We start from the raw sequence: 24270 nt of genomic DNA, 5'->3' as shown, positions 1-24270 counted from the left end.
GGCTACACAAACCATGTTTTTTGCAACCTTGAGTTACTAATTGAACACGTTACGTTATATTTTGAATTAGAACAATTCAGGTTATCAGAACGATAAGATAATTATTCGTACAAGGATTTTTGGATATTTTATATATATATATATATATATAAAAATAAACGTAACTTTTTTTTAAAAATCCATTATCATTAACATTGATACTAACGTTCATTAACTACTTCTTTTGTTATCCAACATTTTCATTATTACATATTTATTTACTTATCAGTTTCAACCATATCTTTGATGATTATTGTTATCTTGCCTTTCAATTATTCGTATCATCATATTTTTTCCACAAACCGACGTATGATTAAAAAAAAAAAATATTTCGAAAATTATTATTGCGAGAGTTACATCGAATTTTGAAAAAAAATATAAAATCGAGAGAATGAAAATCGCGAGGGGAAACATCCGCAGTTTAATCGTTATTTTATCGCATATCTCGCGATCCTTCGACGCAGAGATACGAGAAGAAGCTGGAAGAGGAGCATCGTCATCCGTAGGGGGTATAAAAGAGGAACCGGCTGTCCCCGGGTATCGACGATCGAATTTACGAACCACTACAGGCCATTAGTTCCTGCAGGGAGAAAGCCGAGATTAGAGGGGCGGAAAGACGACCAGTCTGGAGAGAGAAAGGGAGAGAGAGAGAGAGGGAGAGGGAGAGAGACGAGGATGCACCGGGGCCGGTTCACTTTAAGTTCGAATACCAAGCCTGTCTATAAACAGTTTGGTGTTCTACCTTACAGTGAGTCGACCGTGGTATCGTCGACGTTCCAACAAGTAAAGAGAGAGAGAGAGAGAGAGAGAATGTTGAACGTGTGTGTCCATATAAAGGTTGGTGTATAACACGTATATTCACGACAAATTAATTTTTGATTGATAAAAATATAGTGTTTTCTTATTGGCTTATTGATCTAAGGGAATTTGTAACAGGTTGTCGATATTCGAGAGATATATCGCTTGATTTGCGATTTTTTTCCTTGAGAGGGCTCTTGAATCATTGTTGCTTTTAATGTTTTTAATCGTACGTTTCGATAGGATATTTTAGAAGTTGTTAATTCTTCTCTCTTTTTGTCGGACAATTCTTAATATCTGAATTTGTTTATCAAAAAAAATATATGTATCAGATGTTTAATTATCTTTCAATATATAAATAACGGTTGAATTTTTACTATTTTTTGTTTTTACTAGGGGTTAAATCTAGATGAAGGAAGAAACGAAGATGGAAAAATAATAACAAACGAATTTTTACAATAACATATGATATAATTATATAGATAAAGAATAACAAATAATTACAAACGAAATAATGCATTAATTAGTTGTACAAATTTTCAAATATATCGTTTTCATTGTGATCACTCTCCATCGAGCCATCTTATCTTTAAGAACTTTTTTCGCGATCCTCCTTATCTTAATCCGTAAAAAAAATATAATATCTATCATATACTCACAATAATTATTATCATATCAAGAATTTACTTAGGAATTTTATTTTTTTACATCTATGAAAAACGTCCACGATGCTTCATTTTCCAGAAAATCTTTTCCCAGAATTTGATCCAACGATTTCCTCAAAAATATTTCGTGCAATAATCCGCGTGTCATAAATCTTCTAAAGAGAAAAAAAGAGATAGAAAGAAAAGAGAGAGAGAAGGAGAAGGGCGGATCGATGAAAAGCGAAATGTTGCGAAGGGGGAAACGCGACTATCGGCGATACGTGACTAAGTGGACGGATAGCCTAGTTGCACGTCGAAAGAAAAAAATCCTCGAAAGAGAGCAACCCCCGATAGTTCGATCGGATTCGACCCTAACAGCAGCCCTGCTTCTTTAATGATTTCCAGGCCTCTCGACTCTTTCACGTTTCCACGTGGCTACGAGGAAATGTCTTCGAGGTGGTTTGGATCGACTGTTGCTTCGGGAGGGTGAATAATAAGAGGGTGGATTCTTTGAAATTTCGTTCTCGAGGATGCGAGGAGTGTGTTGTTTCGAGGAGAATGGAAGGGTGAATTGAGGAGAATAATGGGAAATGAAATTGGGGGGAGATAGATTTCGAGGGGTGTGAAGTAGCTGTATGGTGTTTCTGATTAAAGTTTCTGTTTATTGCTGAGTTTTGAGGAGAGGATAATTTTTAAATATCGTTTACTTTTACGATGAAGTAAGTAATTATGATGTGTTTATAAAAACTTGTGCAACGTTGTTACATAGATAGATAAATAATTATTGAATTTAGTATACGGTTGTTAAAATTAGATATGTGGTATATGTATAAAATAATTTTCGTATATTTATTGTGTTTAATTACAGTGAATTCAGATTGTGAAGTTTTTATTAAAGTGATAATTATATAATTGTAGATTTGCTAATTTGTATTTTTTAATAAATGAATATCAAACGATGAAGATTGCTTTATCGAATAATACGTAATTTCTCGTCGAAATAAGAAAAAATATAATGATTATTCGCTATTAAATGAAGAAATAAGAAATAAATAAATTTAAATGAAAATAATAATAATTATATTTATAAAAATAAAAATAAAAGCAAACAAGTAAGTTTTCTGTTACATAATAAATAAAAGAAAGAAAATCGGACAAATTAATGCCAGATTACGAGTACTAAATAATGAACAATGATTAATGAAATATATAACCGTAATCAAGTAACAAACGAATGAAACAAATAAAATCTTTTTCGTTATTTGAACAACGTCCAACAAATATTTCACATATTATATTTTTTAATTTTATTTTATTTGCTTCTCGTTCACGGAATTACATTTTAGTCGTACATCATTATGAAAATGAAGTTGCGCAATGTCTTTTTAATAAAATTACTAGTTTCTGAATTTCCCATTAAAATTCAAAATTATAATAAATTACAATCCTCTTTTCTCGTTAGTAAATAAAATTCAAGTTATAAATTATTAAAGGACATAATAATACAGTTTAAAAATAATAAATAATTAATTAGAACTTAATTAATATTTACAATGAATACTTTAAAAAAATTATATCACGTATTCTTAATATTATAAAATAATCATCACTTTAAAATTATTATTTTACATTTTCGAGATCATTCACAATTTCAACCTGAATTTAATCTTTTAAAAAAATCATTCTTTGATTAAATGGATACAATAAAAATTAAATGGATATAAAAATTACGTTAAAATTATTATTTTAAATTTAAAAAAAAATTCAAATAATCCAATTCTAATTTGTTCAAATTAATTTATTCCTTAAATCCTCACGAAGAGAGATCATCCTTTCCTTCGTTACTTTTATCCATAATAATTTGCAATACGATTAACCAAAATATTATATTATATTTTTTTTCCCATAGATGAATTCTGCAACGAGTTCCCTCACAACCTGATACCTACACCTGGCTACTGGATCGAGTGCTCCAGACAGCAGATCACCTCTGACACGATCTGGGATGAGAGCGAGAGCGGAGAAGCGACCGACACAGAATTGGCCGAGGTCCAGCAAGAGTCTGACACCGACGAAGTGCCCAGAAAGAAGACCACGATCGAAGAGCAATGGGAGAAGAACCAAGGATTCGAGTTGACCTCGGTCGAACAAGAGACGTACGAGAAATATTTCTATGGAACTGAGCATTGGAATTATTTCACCAACGATGACGATCTTGGCCCCGTGATACTTAGCATCAAGCAGGAAACGTTGAACAGTCGGGATCAGTTCAGAATTCTCGTGAGGGCTATTAGTTACACTGTACACGGACTGATTCCCGCGAGTTGTGTATTTGCTGACAGGTATTTATTTCATTTAATTTTCTATTTTCAATAAGAAATTTTCTGTAAGAATTTTGATATTTTTTAATACGTCAAACATCTCTTGGAAAAATATTCGTATTTATATTTTAAGTGGATAGAAATTGCGTCAATTGCAAAAGTAATTTCGAAAAATCAATAACACGAGTCGAACAAGTAGTATAAGTCAGCCATTTCGCTTGTGAATGTAATATACGTATATAGAGTGACACAGTTAAAAGTGAGAGTAAAGAATGGTTACATTTCAACTCTCTCTAGAGATATTAATATCGTTTGAATAAATGGAATTAAGAGAAAAGTTGTTTTATATAATATGGGATAATGCAAATTTTGTGTCTTTGGATAGGAAGATATGTTTTAAATTACTTTTGAGAATATTACAAATTTAGTACATTCCAATTGAAAGAATCATAAAATGCTATTTGCTGCACAAATAACAAATATTTAACTTTATTGCTACGAGGAGCACGTACTTATATGAAACATATATACGCTTTTAGAAATCATTTAGCGAAAGACAACACAGATTTCTCTGTAACACAGAATTGCTTTTATTTTCATTTAGAAATGTTACGCTGTAATCAATCGGAGTGAAATCAAATAAAATCTAAATCTGTTGATGTGTTAACAATTTGCTGACGTAATATTACATTTTTTTTCAAAGTAAAGATTTATCAATGATTAAAAAAATAATACAAATTATGAAAATTCTATAAAATTTTAAGAAGCAAAAATAAAATTTCAAATCAGGTAAATCTCCCTCGCTTATCTCTTCTTTTTGAAAATATAAATCCATCGTTTTCGTATTAGAAATTATTTTTCATTCTCGCTTTTCGCAGGTACAATCGAGAGGAAGTGGTGCGTAGTTTAGGCAAGGAGGTGAATGTGAATCCACCGTTAACGTTGGGCCAATTACCTGACACCCAGGACGAGCTTCTGAAACTGGATCAGGTGTTCATAAAATCGGAGCTGAAAGTCGGGGTTCTTTACGTTCAAGAGAATCAGTGCACGGAGGAAGAGATATTGGATAACCACGAGAATTCGCCACTGTTCGACGAGTTCCTGCAGATTCTCGGTGATAAAATTCGTCTGAAAGGTTTCGATAAGTACAAGGGTGGATTGGATACGATTCACGATCTGACCGGATTGTACTCGGTCTACACCAATTGGCGAGGGATCGAGATCATGTACCACGTGTCCACGTTTCTTCCCAATGAGAAACACGACGTACAGAGGGTAAAGAAAAATTCTTTTCTCCAATACATTCATTTCTCACTGATGTAACTAATTTTCAAACAATCGATATTTTCATTGTATCTGCTATACCTCTATCAATTTCATCGATCTATCCTCTTTGATATTTTTTAATTTAACAATTTTTCAAGATAATGGTAATAATGTTTTTTTTTTTTTTAGGTGCAAAAGAAACGACACATAGGAAACGATATAGTGTGCGTCGTGTTCTTGGAGGCTGACAAGACCTCGTTTAATCCAGCTTGTATGAAGTCGCATTTCCTCTACACGTTTATCCTGGTTCGAGTCAGTCCACGGATAAAAAGGAAGGTTACCAGATACGAAGTATCCGTCGCTACGAGGGATGAAGTTGGAGCATACAAACCTTATCTTTGGGAACAAAACGTGTTTAAAAAGGGTACAACAATATTTAATCCTACACATTCTATCAAGAAATCTTAATTTTTAAAAATTATGAATATAATTAGGGTTGTGGTTTCTACAAGATATTAATATTATATAGGTCCCATGTTTCGTGAGTGGTTATTGACAAAGATTGTCAACGGGGAGAGAGCGAGTTATTCCGCGCCAAAATTCGCAAAGATGCAAGAGAGAACGAGGACTCAAATGTTGGAAGACATTGTAGCTAACTTGGCCAATCACGCAGAAACTGGCCAAATTCCAAAACCGTACAGGTGAATAAAAAATAAAAATTAGTAAGGGATAAATTAAACGCTGGTTGGTTTTTTACTTTGCATTATATTTTATTTAAATTATATACAATTTTACGATTAATACAATTATTATAATTGACATTTGTTATTTTTGTTATTATTTGTTATTTTTTTTTTTTAGGCGCGGTTCATGGAGACCAATAGGACACATGAGGCCATCTTCGCCGCTTTTGGATTCCGTCAGGGATCAATTCGAGGATCCAGACCAACTTGCCAAGGACTTCACTAAAGTGTTTTTGAACGATCAAGAGAATGCCACGTTAAACACAAATCTGTTCGACATTTCGTTCTTGGTGCATGGTCCACAGAAGCAGAAAGTTCGATTCTTCGGTGTTAGAGCGATTTTGGCGGTCAGAAGCAGGTACTGGATCTGTAATCAAGAAATTAAATTATATTCCACATTATTAATGTAAATAATTTTCAAATATATGTAAAATTGATATCAAAATAAATTTGTTTTTATAAAATTCTATTTTATATTTTTTTTATTCATTTCACTATTATTACATTACTTTATATACTATTTTAATAATATTATGTCTTAAATTTTTGAAACTCTTATTTAAAAATTAAATATATTAGGAATACAAATAAGAAATTGACGTTTGAATAAAAACGATTATATTATAAATATAAAATTACGATTTTTTTAAATTTTCTCTAGAGTTTTCCAAGAAATGTTGTATGGAATTCAAGCTGGTTTTGGAAGTCCACAAGTACCGGTTGCAGAATTACTTGCTAGGCCAGTGCCCACATTATTCAGTCCACAAAAACCAAGAAGTTCAAATTTTCTTCAAGTTCCTGATGTGGAAAGTCCAAGGTTTGTATCTTGCGAATTACTTTTGTTGATTAGAATTGTGCATTTTTATTTTCAAATCCAGTTTATATATCAATAGATTAATTAATACATATGCAAGAAATAAAAATATTTATTGACAATCATATAATTCAGAGTTTGATGCAATGTATTCATTAATCCATTTTTTTCTAATTATAAAGAAAATTATTTTTTTTTTAGATAATTTTTATCTTTTTTATAAATATAACATTATATTATAATATTTTATATAATTTAACAATATATTAATTAAATTATATGCATTAGATTTTGTAATACTTTATACTTATGTTAATATTAATGTATTATAGTTTTATTATATTGTTATATTGTATTATTTTATTATATTATATTATTATAATTTGTATTGTTTATGTTATTTTTTGTAAATTAAAGAATCAATCAGTTATATTTTTTTTCTCTTTTATTTTCCTTTCCTATCCTAAAATATTTATTTTATTCCTATCCTCTTTTGATTAAAATCTTTTTTTATATTAACCAGCAAAATATTCTTTTTTTAATTAAAAAGAACTTATTACTTGCATGAAAACAAATATACACGAACCCTATCCTTATCTTAACATATCTATTTTATTTTATTTTTTATTCGAATTCTTTGCATAATTAGTCCACAAAAGAAATGGGTTAATGTAAATGGATTAAGATAAGGATATAACTGGATTTATTTAGCAAGTAAAAAAAGCCGAAAGTAACGGTGAGATTGAACTTGCCTTTGATGTCGTTGTCGAATGTAATTATATATATACGTATATATACATATCTTTATATTATATATTATATATCGTACATTTAATTGTAATTATGTGTATTTTTTACGGCACTTCCATGTCTCCTATCCTCACACACATACACACATTTACATACTTGTATACACGTGCATATACAAACAATTACACACAGCACCGCATGTGATTATATAAATATTTTCACTTTTAACAAAATTTCCGTATTATATTCTATACTATATACGCAAATGGAATTTTTTGCGATGCAAGATATAGTTGAAATCCGGTGTCTTATATTTTCCTTGTCTTTTGAATGATTATATTGTGTAGCATGTTTAATTATTCGAAATTATAATTTGAAAACGAATTGAAAACGTTAAAAAAAGCACTGCAAGAATAATTATCGAATTATCACACCAGCCATGCTAATTATTATCAATATATATCTATCTTATTAGCTTCGGTCGTGATAGACGTGTCGATTTTCTTTCTTTTTTTCTTTTTTTTTTCTTTTTCTTCTTTATATTTTATTTTATATTATATTTTTCTTTGCCGTGCGTGCTCTGTTTGCCTTCTATCTCTCAAATTCTCGGTTTTTCTCTCAATTTTAACCCTTTGCTGACGAATGTATTCACAAATAGAATTTTTTTTCATCTATTATTATATTCATTTATTAGCACATCTATATTAGATATTGATCGTTTTATTAGTGTAGATAGAAGTATTTAAAAAAAAAATCAAAATTCTTTGTTTTCATAACTATTTGATGAATTTTGAGATATAATAAAAGTTCGTTTATATAGAGAAAATTTTATAGTACTTGAACAATTAGTATTATTGAACAATCATTTCTACTAACATGAATACATTTATAATTAATTGGTAATATATTTTGTATTTTTAGTACACAAATGCAAATCGTATAATTATGTAAAAGTGATATGAGTTGTTTTTTCTAATTGTTTCGTCCGCAAAGGGTTAAAAATATGTTTGATATCTTAAAATTTTATTTACAAACGATTATAGCATATAGGCATGCGGTAAACACGTTCGAGAACGAATTAATTGAATTTATTATCTCCTAATCTTATCTCTGCTCGGTTTCTCTACATTCTCTATATTGGCATTCTTCAATTTTTGCGAACGAAGGAGACGAGCTTTCGTCGTTGTCTCGTACTGTCCATTTTTACTGCTATTATTCGATGCGTTCAGGAACGTCCACTTAAACCCGATCAAACCTTTGAAAAAAAATAAATAGTTCCATCCCTCGAACGTTCCATCATGGATCCAATTTATTCCGATCTCGACGATCTTTCTCTCTAAAAAGAATTTCCTCTCCGTATCCTGAGGTGCCGCTCTGCGGTTTCTGTGAGATACTGGCTCTGACTTGTTTAGACCTAAAAGCGTGCCCTCGTCACCGATGATGAAGAGAGCGTTCTCGAGGCTCGGCACGATCACTGCAGGCTGGGGAAGGAGCATCAAAAAACATGGGAGCGGAAACACTTTGCAATCCGAGGATCGAAAACGTTGGGCTAGTTCACAGGATTGCAGCAGTAAGTATTTCTATAACAGCAGATAACTAACTCTATGAGATATTAATTTTACAAATTCGAATTATCACGGTATGGATTAAGGGATTTTTCTTTTTTTTTAAATTTTAAACGGAGATTGAGATAAATCTCGTCAGAAAAATTTCGATTATATTTATAGATAAAGAGGCGAAGGAAAAGGAGAAAGCTGCACAACAATTAGCGGTGCCAAGGTTAAGTGTCTGTGCAGATGCGCAAAAAGTTGATAGAGCGAAATTGGCACAAACAGAGGTAAATATTAATAAATTAATATATATATATATATTGGCGAATCTGTAACTTAGCCGCTCTCTCAGCCAACATTATTGGTATCAATTATATATGTTATAAAATCATATCATAAACTTCTTTTTATAAGTATATATACATGACTCTGCATGCAATCGGTTATATATTAAATCTTCGAATGCACAGCAATCAGCAATTATTACATATATCAGGTAAGATAAAAAAAATGTTTAGTGTTCGTTTGTAGCAAGCTTGAGCATGTTAAGAATTCTCCGGATATACAAATTGAAGAAATAAATTTTATTATGCAGTTGGTTACTAAAAACAATCGAGACATCCTATAATAAAAATACAGTGCTTAAATTATACTTAAAATCATAAAAAATTAAAAAAAAAATTAAAAAACGCATCAAGAATGGCAGGAGATAAGTACGAGCATTAGATATTTAAATATATATATAAATTGGGAAAAAGGATGCTTTAAAGCTCTAAAAAAATGGCTACGATAAGAGGAATGGTAAAAAAGTAAGCAGGAGTACGATAAATATACGATAAATGTGAAAAAACTCCTTTTGAATTATGTTCTCCTAGTAGAAAATGGAATGTTTGGCCAAAAGTATCGTTCTATTGTTCGAACATTTGTAAATTTCCAAGAATTTGACGTCATTTCCAAGAAATTTAGAAATTCTACGAACCGAGCCTCATTTCCAAGAATTTCAGGGATTCCGAGAATTTGACGTCATTTCTTGGAAAAATTTTTCGATCGACCTCCTATCGTATCATGTTCTCCTAATACAAAGTGGAATTTTTGGACAAAAATTTTTCTATCGCTCAGGGAATTCCGATCTTAGCCTTTTTCTTTAATATCTCGTTTATTCTTCAGAATATTAAAAAATGCTTGGAATAAAAGTTGAATGGCTTCGAAAGGGCTACATTCTGGTAGCCTCAGTTTTTTCATAAGTGGACCCATAAAAAAGTTATCAACGTCAATTGTATTTGCTTAAATGTAATGGTATATTTTTTAATGCATCAATCGATGCATCTCTGTATTCTCTATAAAAAAGTATTAGGCCATATATAGCGAAAAACGATTAGTTTAAGAGATATTTAAAAAAATTTAAACTATAAGACCTCCTATCGTATCATGTTCTCCTAATACAAAGTGGAATTTTTGGACAAAAATTTTTCTATCGCTCAGGGAATTTCGATCTTTTTTCCTTTTTTTTTGAATATCTCGCTTATTCTTCAGAATATTAAAAAATGCTTGAAATAAAAGTTGAATGGCTTCGAAAGGGCTACATTCTGGTAACCTCAGTTTTTTCGTAGGTGGACCCATAAAAAAGTTATCAACGTCAATTGTATTTGTTTAAATGGAATCGTATAATTTTTAATGCATCAATCGATGTATCTCTGTATTCTCCATAAAAAAGCTTTAAGGCATATATATTAAAAAACCGTTAGTTTAAAAGATATTTACTTAAATTGAAACTATAAGTTTTTTACTATATATGCCTTAATACTTTTTTACACAGAATGCAAAGATACACCAACTGGAATATTAAAAAGTGTACACTTCTATATAAAAAAACGACATTCACTCTTATAAATCCTTTACGCTTCTATGTATAAAAAAATAAATAACGGAGGGACATTCCTCCCGCGAAATGCTTCAACTTTTATTTGAAACATTTTTTAATATTCCCAAAAACAAGCTAGATACACCAGATAATATTAACCGGACACTGGGTGCATTCTATTATGCATTAAAAACAATCGATTCGTACCCAATAATAAAAATACAGTGCTCAAAGTAATTTCCAATTTTTAAAAAATTTAAAAAAATGATAAAAAACGCACCAAAAGTACGAGGAGATATGCGTACAAGCAGTAAAAATCTAAATATATATATAAATTGGGAGAAAGGATGCTTTAAAGCTCTAAAAAAATGGCTACGATAAGAGGAATGGTAAAAAAGTAAGCAGGAGTACGATAAATATACGATAAAATGTGAAAAAACTCCTTTTGAATTATGTTCTCCTAGTAGAAAATGGAATGTTTGGCCAAAAGTATCGTTCTATTGTTCGAACATTTGTAAATTTCCAAGAATTTGACGTCATTTCCAAGAAATTTAGAAATTCTACGAACCGAGCCTCATTTCCAAGAATTTCAGGGATTCCGAGAATTTGACGTCATTTCTTGGAAAAATTTTTCGATCGACCTCCTATCGTATCATGTTCTCCTAATACAAAGTGGAATTTTTGGACAAAAATTTTTCTATCGCTCAGGGAATTTCGACCTTAGCCTTTTTTCTTTAATATCTCGTTTATTCTTCAGAATATTAAAAAATGCTTGGAATAAAAGTTGAATGGCTTCGAAAGGGCTACATTCTGGTAGCCTCAGTTTTTTCATAAGTGGACCCATAAAAAAGTTATCAACGTCAATTGTATTTGCTTAAATGTAATGGTATATTTTTTAATGCATCAATCGATGCATCTCTGTATTCTCTATAAAAAAGTATTAGGCCATATATAGCGAAAAACGATTAGTTTAAGAGATATTTAAAAAAATTTAAACTATAAGACCTCCTATCGTATCATGTTCTCCTAATACAAAATCGAATTTTTCGACAAAAATTTTTCCATCGCTCAGGGAATTTCGATCTTTTTTCCTTTTTTTTTGAATATCTCGCTTATTCTTCAGAATATTAAAAAATGCTTGAAATAAAAGTTGAATGGCTTCGAAAGAGCTACATTCTGGTAACCTCAGTTTTTTCGTAGGTGGACCCATAAAAAAGTTATCAACGTCAATTGTATTTGTTTAAATGGAATCGTATAATTTTTAATGCATCAATCGATGTATCTCTGTATTCTCCATAAAAAAGCTTTAAGGCATATATATTAAAAAACCGTTAGTTTAAAAGATATTTACTTAAATTGAAACTATAAGTTTTTTACTATATATGCCTTAATACTTTTTTACACAGAATGCAAAGATACACCAACTGGAATATTAAAAAGTGTACACTTCTATATAAAAAAACGACATTCACTCTTATAAATCCTTTACGCTTCTATGTATAAAAAAATAAATAACGGAGGGACATTCCTCCCGCGAAATGCTTCAACTTTTATTTGAAACATTTTTTAATATTCCCAAAAACAAGCTAGATACACCAGATAATATTAACCGGACACTGGGTGCATTCTATTATGCATTAAAAACAATCGATTCGTACCCAATAATAAAAATACAGTGCTCAAAGTAATTTCCAATTTTTAAAAAATTTAAAAAAATGATAAAAAACGCACCAAAAGTACGAGGAGATATGCGTACAAGCAGTAAAAATCTAAATATATATATAAATTGGGAGAAAGGATGCTTTAAAGCTCTAAAAAAATGGCTACGATAAGAGGAATGGTAAAAAAGTAAGCAGGAGTACGATAAATATACGATAAATGTGAAAAAACTCCTTTTGAATTATGTTCTCCTAGTAGAAAATGGAATGTTTGGCCAAAAGTATCGTTCTATTGTTCGAACATTTGTAAATTTCCAAGAATTTGACGTCATTTCCAAGAAATTTAGAAATTCTACGAACCGAGCCTCATTTCCAAGAATTTCAGGGATTCCGAGAATTTGACGTCATTTCTTGGAAAAATTTTTCGATCGACCTCCTATCGTATCATGTTCTCCTAATACAAAGTGGAATTTTTGGACAAAAATTTTTCTATCGCTCAGGGAATTTCGACCTTAGCCTTTTTTCTTTAATATCTCGTTTATTCTTCAGAATATTAAAAAATGCTTGAAATAAAAGTTGAATGGCTTCGAAAGAGCTACATTCTGGTAGCCTCAGTTTTTTCATAAGTGGACCCATAAAAAAGTTATCAACGTCAATTGTATTTGCTTAAATGTAATGGTATATTTTTTAATGCATCAATCGATGCATCTCTGTATTCTCCATAAAAAAGTATTAGGCCATATATAGCGAAAAACGATTAGTTTAAGAGATATTTAAAAAAATTTAAACTATAAGACCTCCTATCGTATCATGTTCTCCTAATACAAAATCGAATTTTTCGACAAAAATTTTTCCATCGCTCAGGGAATTTCGATCTTTTTTCCTTTTTTTTTGAATATCTCGCTTATTCTTCAGAATATTAAAAAATGCTTGAAATAAAAGTTGAATGGCTTCGAAAGAGCTACATTCTGGTAACCTCAGTTTTTTCGTAGGTGGACCCATAAAAAAGTTATCAACGTCAATTGTATTTGTTTAAATGGAATCGTATAATTTTTAATGCATCAATCGATGTATCTCTGTATTCTCCATAAAAAAGCTTTAAGGCATATATATTAAAAAACCGTTAGTTTAAAAGATATTTACTTAAATTGAAACTATAAGTTTTTTACTATATATGCCTTAATACTTTTTTACACAGAATGCAAAGATACACCAACTGGAATATTAAAAAGTGTACACTTCTATATAAAAACGACATTCACTCTTATAAATCCTTTACGCTTCTATGTATAAAAAAATAAATAACGGAGGGACATTCCTCCCGCGAAATGCTTCAACTTTTATTTGAAACATTTTTTAATATTCCCAAAAACAAGCTAGATACACCAGATAATATTAACCGGACACTGGATTGCATTCTATTATGCATTAAAAACAATCGATTCGTACCCAATAATAAAAATACAGTGCTCAAAGTAATTTCCAATTTTTAAAAAATTTAAAAAAATGATAAAAAACGCACCAAAAGTACGAGGAGATATGCGTACAAGCAGTAAAAATCTAAATATATATATAAATTGGGAGAAAGGATGCTTTAAAGCTCTAAAAAAATGGCTACGATAAGAGGAATGGTAAAAAAGTAAGCAGGAGTACGATAAATATACGATAAATGTGAAAAAACTCCTTTTGAATTATGTTCTCCTAGTAGAAAATGGAATGTTTGGCCAAAAGTATCGTTCTATTGTTCGAACATTTGTAAATTTCCAAGAATTTGACGTCATTTCCAAGAAATTTAGAAATTCTACGAACCGAGCCTCATTTCCAAGAATTTCAGGGATTCCGAGAATTTGACGTCATTTCTTGGAAAAATTTTTCGATCGACCTCCTATCGTATCATGTTCTCCTAATACAAAGTGGAATTTTTGGACAAAAATTTTTCTATCGCTCAGGGAATTTCGACCTTAGCCTTTTTTCTTTAATATCTCGTTTATTCTTCAGAATATTAAAAAATGCTTGGAATAAAAGTTGAATGGCTTCGAAAGGGCTACATTCTGGTAGCCTCAGTTTTTTCATAAGTGGACCCATAAAAAAGTTATCAACGTCAATTGTATTTGCTTAAATGTAATGGTATATTTTTTAATGCATCAATCGATGCATCTCTGTATTCTCTATAAAAAAGTATTAGGCCATATATAGCGAAAAACGATTAGTTTAAGAGATATTTAAAAAAATTTAAACTATAAGACCTCCTATCGTATCATGTTCTCCTAATACAAAATCGAATTTTTCGACAAAAATTTTTCCATCGCTCAGGGAATTTCGATCTTTTTTCCTTTTTTTTTGAATATCTCGCTTATTCTTCAGAATATTAAAAAATGCTTGAAATAAAAGTTGAATGGCTTCGAAAGGGCTACATTCTGGTAGCCTCAGTTTTTTCATAAGTGGACCCATAAAAAAGTTATCAACGTCAATTGTATTTGCTTAAATGTAATGGTATATTTTTTAATGCATCAATCGATGCATCTCTGTATTCTCTATAAAAAAGTATTAGGCCATATATAGCGAAAAACGATTAGTTTAAGAGATATTTAAAAAAATTTAAACTATAAGACCTCCTATCGTATCATGTTCTCCTAATACAAAATCGAATTTTTCGACAAAAATTTTTCCATCGCTCAGGGAATTTCGATCTTTTTTCCTTTTTTTTTGAATATCTCGCTTATTCTTCAGAATATTAAAAAATGCTTGAAATAAAAGTTGAATGGCTTCGAAAGAGCTACATTCTGGTAACCTCAGTTTTTTCGTAGGTGGACCCATAAAAAAGTTATCAACGTCAATTGTATTTGTTTAAATGGAATCGTATAATTTTTAATGCATCAATCGATGTATCTCTGTATTCTCCATAAAAAAGCTTTAAGGCATATATATTAAAAAACCGTTAGTTTAAAAGATATTTACTTAAATTGAAACTATAAGTTTTTTACTATATATGCCTTAATACTTTTTTACACAGAATGCAAAGATACACCAACTGGAATATTAAAAAGTGTACACTTCTATTTAAGCAAACGACATTCACTCTTATAAATCCTTTACGCTTCTATGTATAAAAAAATAAATAACGGAGGGACATTCCTCCCGCGAAATGCTTCAACTTTTATTTGAAACATTTTTTAATATTCCCAAAAACAAGCTAGATACACCAGATAATATTAACCGGACACTGGGTGCATTCTATTATGCATTAAAAACAATCGATTCGTACCCAATAATAAAAATACAGTGCTCAAAGTAATTTCCAATTTTTAAAAAATTTAAAAAAATGATAAAAAACGCACCAAAAGTACGAGGAGATATGCGTACAAGCAGTAAAAATCTAAATATATATATAAATTGGGAAAAAGGATGCTTTAAAGCTCTAGAAAAATGGCTACGATAAGAGGAATGGTAAAAAAGTAAGCAGGAGTACGATAAATATACGATAAATGTGAAAAAACTCCTTTTGAATTATGTTCTCCTAGTAGAAAATGGAATGTTTGGCCAAAAGTATCGTTCTATTGTTCGAACATTTGTAAATTTCCAAGAATTTGACGTCATTTCCAAGAAATTTAGAAATTCTACGAACCGAGCCTCATTTCCAAGAATTTCAGGGATTCCGAGAATTTGACGTCATTTCTTGGAAAAATTTTTCGATCGACCTCCTATCGTATCATGTTCTCCTAATACAAAGTGGAATTTTTGGACAAAAATTTTTCTATCGCTCAGGGAATTTCGACCTTAGCCTTTTTTCTTTAATATCTCGTTTATTCTTCAGAATATTAAAAAATGCTTGGAATAAAAGTTGAATGGCTTCGAAAGGGCTACATTCTGGTAGCCTCAGTTTTTTCATAAGTGGACCCATAAAAAAGTTATCAACGTCAATTGTATTTGCTTAAATGTAATGGTATATTTTTTAATGCATCAATCGATGCATCTCTGTATTCTCTATAAAAAAGTATTAGGCCATATATAGCGAAAAACGATTAGTTTAAGAGATATTTAAAAAAATTTAAACTATAAGACCTCCTATCGTATCATGTTCTCCTAATACAAAATCGAATTTTTCGACAAAAATTTTTCCATCGCTCAGGGAATTTCGATCTTTTTTCCTTTTTTTTTGAATATCTCGCTTATTCTTCAGAATATTAAAAAATGCTTGAAATAAAAGTTGAATGGCTTCGAAAGAGCTACATTCTGGTAACCTCAGTTTTTTCGTAGGTGGACCCATAAAAAAGTTATCAACGTCAATTGTATTTGTTTAAATGGAATCGTATAATTTTTAATGCATCAATCGATGTATCTCTGTATTCTCCATAAAAAAGCTTTAAGGCATATATATTAAAAAACCGTTAGTTTAAAAGATATTTACTTAAATTGAAACTATAAGTTTTTTACTATATATGCCTTAATACTTTTTTACACAGAATGCAAAGATACACCAACTGGAATATTAAAAAGTGTACACTTCTATAAAAAAACGACATTCACTCTTATAAATCCTTTACGCTTCTATATATAAAAAAATAAATAACGGAGGGACATTCCTCCCGCGAAATGCTTCAACTTTTATTTGAAACATTTTTTAATATTCCCAAAAACAAGCTAGATACACCAGATAATATTAACTGACACTGGGTGCATTCTATTATGCATTAAAAACAATTCGTACCCAATAATAAAAATACAGTGCTCAAAGTAATTTCCAATTTTTAAAAAATTTAAAAAAATGATAAAAAACGCACCAAAAGTACGAGGAGATATGCGTACAAGCAGTAAAAATCTAAATATATATATAAATTGGGAAAAAGGATGCTTTAAAGCTCTAAAAAAATGGCTACGATAAGAGGAATGGTAAAAAAGTAAGCAGGAGTACGATAAATATACGATAAATGTGAAAAAACTCCTTTTGAATTATGTTCTCCTAGTAGAAAATGGAATGTTTGGCCAAAAGTATCGTTCTATTGTTCGAACATTTGTAAATTTCCAAGAATTTGACGTCATTTCCAAGAAATTTAGAAATTCTACGAACCGAGCCTCATTTTCAAGCATTTCAGGAATTCCGAGAATTTGACGTCATTTCTTGAAAAATTTTTCGATCGACCTCCTATCGTATCATGTTCTCCTAATACAAAGTGGAATTTTTGGACAAAAATTTTTCTATCGCTCAGGGAATTTCGACCTTAGCCTTTTTTCTTTAATATCTCGTTTATTCTTCAGAATATTAAAAAATGCTTGGAATAAAAGTTGAATGGCTTCGAAAGGGCTACATTCTGGTAGCCTCAGTTTTTTCATAAGTGGACCCATAAAAAAGTTATCAACGTCAATTGTATTTGCTTAAATGTAATGGTATATTTTTTAATGCATCAATCGATGCATCTCTGTATTCTCTATAAAAAAGTATTAGGCCATATATAGCGAAAAACGATTAGTTTAAGAGATATTTAAAAAAATTTAAACTATAAGACCTCCTATCGTATCATGTTCTCCTAATACAAAATCGAATTTTTCGACAAAAATTTTTCCATCGCTCAGGGAATTTCGATCTTTTTTCCTTTTTTTTTGAATATCTCGCTTATTCTTCAGAATATTAAAAAATGCTTGAAATAAAAGTTGAATGGCTTCGAAAGAGCTACATTCTGGTAACCTCAGTTTTTTCGTAGGTGGACCCATAAAAAAGTTATCAACGTCAATTGTATTTATTTAAATGGAATCGTATAATTTTTAATGCATCAATCGATGCATCTCTGTATTCTCTATAAAAGCTTTAAGGCATATATATTAAAAAACCGTTAGTTTAAAAGATATTTACTTAAATTGAAACTATAAGTTTTTTACTATATATGCCTTAATACTTTTTTACACAGAATGCAAAGATACACCAACTGGAATATTAAAAAGTGTACACTTCTATATAAAAAAACGACATTCACTCTTATAAATCCTTTACGCTTCTATGTATAAAAAAATAAATAACGGAGGGACATTCCTCCCGCGAAATGCTTCAACTTTTATTTGAAACATTTTTTAATATTCCCAAAAACAAGCTAGATACACCAGATAATATTAACCGGACACTGGGTGCATTCTATTATGCATTAAAAACAATCGATTCGTACCCAATAATAAAAATACAGTGCTCAAAGTAATTTCCAATTTTTAAAAAATTTAAAAAAATGATAAAAAACGCACCAAAAGTACGAGGAGATATGCGTACAAGCAGTAAAAATCTAAATATATATATAAATTGGGAGAAAGGATGCTTTAAAGCTCTAAAAAAATGGCTACGATAAGAGGAATGGTAAAAAAGTAAGCAGGAGTACGATAAATATACGATAAATGTGAAAAAACTCCTTTTGAATTATGTTCTCCTAGTAGAAAATGGAATGTTTGGCCAAAAGTATCGTTCTATTGTTCGAACATTTGTAAATTTCCAAGAATTTGACGTCATTTCCAAGAAATTTAGAAATTCTACGAACCGAGCCTCATTTCCAAGAATTTCAGGGATTCCGAGAATTTGACGTCATTTCCAAGAATTGCCAAAATTCTTGGAAATATTTCTCGAACGACCTCCTATCGTATTATGTTCTCCTAATACAAAGTCGACTTTTCGGACAAAATTTCGTTTGTTTGAACATTTAGAAATTTCCGAGAATTTGACGTCATTTCCAAGAATTTTAGAGATTCCGAGAATTTGATGTCATTTCCAATAATTGCCAAAATTCTTGGAAATATTTCTCGAACGACCTCCTATCGTATTATGTTCTCCTAATACAAAGTCGACTTTTTGGACAAAATTTCCTTTGTTTGAACATTTAGAAATTTCCGAGAATTTGACGTCATTTCCAAGAATTTTAGAGATTCCGAGAATTTGACGTCATTTCCAAGAATTGCCAAAATTCTTGGAAATATTTCTCGAACGACCTCCTATCGTATTATGTTCTCCTAATAGAAAGTCGACTTTTCGGACAAAATTTCGTTTGTTTGAACATTTAGAAATTTCCAAGAATTTGACGTCATTTCTAGGAATTGCCGAAATTCTTGGAAATATTTCTTGTACGATCTCCTATAGTATTATATTGTCCTAATACAATGTTCAATTTTCGACTAATAAAAATTTTTAATTGAATTTTTAATGTTGTATTAGGAGAATATAAATTAATAGGAGGTGACATAAGTTATTCTTAGAATTCCAAGACTGATATTGTTGCCAATTTTTCATCTTTTTTAAGGTAATATAGGAAAAATAATGTAGAATTTTTACTTACCTTTTATACTTACCTTCTTATACTTACCTTTTATATTATATTCTCAGGAAATAGTCATTTTTTAACAGTTTACTTAATTCTAAGGGATTAAGGGAAATATAGGATGATTATTATTTTAATACCTCATTAATGTTTCATAATGAGATATTAAAAAATGAAATAAAAGTTGTATGGTTTGAAAAGCGGAATGTTCTTTTCTTTAATTTTTTCACAAATGGTCTCATTGAAGCCTTATGGAAATTAACGTTGTTTTTTAAATAGAATTATATATCTTTCAATGAACTAATAAATGCAACACGATATTCTTTATAAAAAAATATTAAGGCATTCATAGCATAAAACCATTAAAAGTTTAAAAAATATTTAATTAAATTAAATTATTTTTTAAACTACTGAGTCATTTGCTATATGGGATTTAATACTTTTTTTTATAGAGAATGATGAGATGCATATATTGAAGCATTAAAGAATTTTAAATTCTATTTAAAAAATCAACATTAACGTTCATAAATCTTCGATGGATCGACATATGGAAAAATTAAGATTTATAAGAATGTTTCCTATTCAAAACCTTTTAACTTTTATTTGAAACGTTTTTTATAAATATGAAAAACAAACGAGATATTCAAAATAATAAATATAAAATCAATAAATTCACGAGAATTGTTAATGCAGGAAAAATAGTTAATGCAGGAAAAGACTGTTGTAAAAAGATAAGTAAATGAAAGGTAAGTAAAGGTAAGTATATCTATAATTATGGAAACAGTTGAAAGATACATTAAAAAAAGTTGTGAAAAGGTAAGTAAAAAGGTAAGTAAAGGTAAGTATATTTAGAATTAAGGAAACAATTGAAAAATACTTTAAAAAAAAGTAGTCGTAAAAAGGTAAGTAAAGGTAAGTAAAGGTGAATATATAGAATTAAGGAAACTGTTGAAAAAAATAAAAAAAAGTAGCTGTAAAAAGGTAAGTAAAGGTAAGTAAAGGTAAGTATATAGAATTAAGGAAACTGTTGAAAAAAACAAAATAAAAAAAAGTAGCAGTAAAAAGGTAAGTAAATAGATGGTAAGTAAAGGTAAGTATTTTACAAATAATTTTTGAAAATTTTCGAAAATTTCGAGAATGTAATTAAACATTGGAAATGTAAATAAACAGAGAATATAAATAAACAGACCAATGTTTGTAAACAAACCAAAATTTTAACGCCAGGGCTTTAAATTTTCGAAAAATTTTGTAAATAAACATTGGAAACGTAAATAAATAAACCGAGAATGTAAATAAACATTGGAAACGTAAATAAACAAACCAATAATATAAATAAACATTGAAAATGTAAATAAACAAACCAATGTTTGTAAACAAACCGAAATTTTATGTAAATAAACAGTGGAAACATAAATAAACAAACCAATAATGTAAATAAACATTGAAAATGTAAATAAACAGACCAATATTTGTAAACAAACCGAAATTTTATGTAAATAAACATTGGAAACGTAAATAAACAAACCGAAAATGTAAATAAACATTGAAAATGTAAATAAACAGACCAATGTTTGTAAACAAACCGAAATTTTATGTAAATAAACATTGGAAACGTAAATAAACAAACCGAAAATGTAAATAAACATTGAAAATGTAAATAAACAGACCAATGTTTGTAAACAAACCGAAATTTTATGTAAATAAACATTGAAAATGTAAATAAACAGTCCAATGTTTGCAAACAAACAAAATTTTATGTAAATAAACATTGGAAACGTAAATAAACAAACCGAGAATATAAATAAACATTGAAAATGTAAATAAACAAACCGGGAATATAAATAAACAAATCGAGAATGTAAATAAACATTGAAAATGTAAATAAACAAACCGGGAATATAAATAAACAAATCGAGAATGTAAATAAACATTGAAAATGTAAACAAACAGTCCAATGTTTATAAACATAGCGAAATTTTATGTAAATAAACATTGGAAACGTAAATAAACAAACCGAGAATGTAAATAAACATTGAAAATGTAAATAAACAGACCAATGTTTATAAACAAACCGAAATTTTAACTTCAGGCCTTTAAATTTTCGAAAATTTTGAAATTCTTTTATCAGTAGAATATAATTTGAAAGGTGATAAAATTTTATAAAAATGTAATATACTTACCTTATACTTACCTTATACTTACCTTATACTTACCTTATACTTACCTTTTTTATCTGCTATATTTTCAGGAACAAATCTTTTTTTCAACAGTTTACTTATATCTAGTTATAAAATTTGATGTACTTATACTTACCTGATACTCACCTTTTTAGCTTGCTATATTTTTTGAAACAAATCTTTTTTTCAACAGTTTACTTATATTTAGTTATATTTATAAATTTATAAGTTTTATTTACCTTTCTTGTACTTACCTTTTCTATATTTACTTCTTTATCATATTATCATCCAGTAACTGTAAAAAAAGAAATATAAAAATATATTTGAAATATGAATATAAAATATATAAAATATAAAAAACAATTACATATATCTATATTTTAAGATTATTATATGAAATATTCATACTAATAATGTTAGGTTTTATTAAAATTAATAAAATATTACGTATAAAATTTTCGAAATTATAATTCATAATGATCGAATTTCTTGATACAAATACTTAAGTTTCGATCGCTTTATCGAACAAGCAAATTTTTATTTTAAAGGCTATACAAATGATGGAAACATAGAAAATTTAAGTAAATTTAAGTAAATTAAAAATCGGCTATTTTCTTGCTTTTATGAAATTCCAAATTTAAAATGTGTTAAACGTAACTGATTTGAAAATTTTGTCATTTAATTTTATTTCTCTATAAAACAAAATCTATAATTCGTTCCATAATCTTTCAATTAAGAAAAAATAAATTTAATATTTATTTTTTATTTAATATTTTGCTAAAACATAATTTTTATTAACACTTGGGAATTGAAAAAAATACTTTTAATTTTTTATGTATAAAAACTGTTTAAATATTTCATAAACAATTCTGTAAGTATAAGATAAAAACTAAAATTGAAAAAATAAATCATAAATATATGTACTTTGGAATGATCTATAATTTGTAACAATTAATTTAATATTGAATAATATTATGAAATATTGTCCATTGGTTCTCTAAAAAGAATTGAATACAAAATATATTTCTATTACAAAATATTGTAAAAATTTCATGCAAAGAAAAATTATAAAATTTGATATACTTATCTGTTTTATACTTATTTATCTTTCTGCCATTATTATAAATCTATCAACTATAAGAAAAATACAAAAATATATATAAAATATGCATAAAATATATAAAAACAAAGATACGTGAAAATATGCAAATAAAATGATATAGTAATGAATAGAGATTGAAATTCTTGGAAACTCATCGTAATTATTCTGATACGCTTCTTTTCCAAGAATTTTCTATATGTGAATAATAACGTACAAAAAAAAAATAATGATTTCGTTATTAATAACTATACACACGTCACAAATATATAATAAAATAGATAAAATATCTGTAAAACATGCTAAATTATACTCGTATACATTTTATATTACAACAAATCATAAATGAAATTTCGATTTTTATAAATGTTATTTAATAATTTTATAATACATCTTAGAAATTCATTATTTTAATTTTGTAATTTTATAATTTTATACGAATTTATAAATTATCAAATAATTTTATTTCAATTACTTCAAATTATTTCCAACACTTTTTATATAAAATAACATTTTATATATTATAAATTTTTCTCGTTCATACAGTTCGACATCATCGAGTTCGATCCAAAGACGTTCAAGATCCTGCTCAATTATCTGCAAACTGGCTCCTGTCCACTGACTTGCAGCAACATACCGGGTCTCATCTGTGCAGCGGAACACTACGATCTACCTGAGCTTCTACAAGCGTGTTTCCACCATGCAAAACAATTCTTACGAATCGAGATCGTATGCGTGATGTTGAGCGCGTTGGAGAATTATTGTTGGCGTTACACGTCCGCCTCAGAATTGGTCAACATGATCCTAGCTTTCATCGAAACCAGAGCGTATCAACTGTTCCAGTCACCTGATTTCTTGACACTGAGCGAGTCAATGGTTCAAATGATCATGTGCAGAGGTCTCGAAGTCGGCGAGATTAGAAAATTCGAGGCGATGCTCGAGTGGGCGAAGAACAGGATTAAGGATAGAAAGTCGACCAAAGTCGATCCGAAAGTGGAATTCAAGCGTATTATGGACAGACTAAGTAGAGATTTGAAACTGCATAGAATAACACCACAAGAACTTATCAGGGTAAGAATATTGATTCATTAAAGCTTAAATATATTTTTTTATAATATTTAATATAAGTAAATTAGAAATAATATTGAATTCTATTATTGTGACAATGAAAGAAAAGAATTTGATTATCTAATATTTCTTTTCTTTTTTTATCACTTTTTTCTAAAAAATCTTGGAATGTTTATTATTAACCTCGAAAAGGAAT

General features: G+C 29.0%; 1 protein-coding gene across 5 annotated transcripts in view; it reads left to right on the top strand.

Annotated features, from left to right (window-relative positions):
• The window catches only part of LOC107995439 (uncharacterized), a 180051-nt gene that overhangs the window by 148132 nt on the left and 7649 nt on the right, over window positions 1-24270 (top strand). For 4 of the 5 annotated variants that reach the window (XM_062080784.1, XM_062080782.1, XM_062080780.1 and 1 more), the window contains 9 exons: window positions 3391-3823; window positions 4681-5077; window positions 5258-5492; window positions 5598-5769; window positions 5930-6169; window positions 6473-6628; window positions 8788-8945; window positions 9103-9212; window positions 23553-24077. In XM_062080784.1, the coding sequence (XP_061936768.1) occupies window positions 3391-3823; window positions 4681-5077; window positions 5258-5492; window positions 5598-5769; window positions 5930-6169; window positions 6473-6628; window positions 8788-8945; window positions 9103-9212; window positions 23553-24077 (2426 nt within the window). The remainder of the gene's footprint in view (window positions 1-3390; window positions 3824-4680; window positions 5078-5257; window positions 5493-5597; window positions 5770-5929; window positions 6170-6472; window positions 6629-8787; window positions 8946-9102; window positions 9213-23552; window positions 24078-24270) is intronic. The other variant, XM_062080781.1, reaches the window with a different exon arrangement.

The sequence above is a fragment of the Apis cerana genome, linkage group LG10, assembly GCF_029169275.1.
Source record: "Apis cerana isolate GH-2021 linkage group LG10, AcerK_1.0, whole genome shotgun sequence".
NCBI classification, from domain to species: domain Eukaryota; kingdom Metazoa; phylum Arthropoda; class Insecta; order Hymenoptera; family Apidae; genus Apis; species Apis cerana.
Note: the sequence above shows the minus strand (reverse complement) of the source record. Positions and strands in the feature narration are given on the sequence as shown.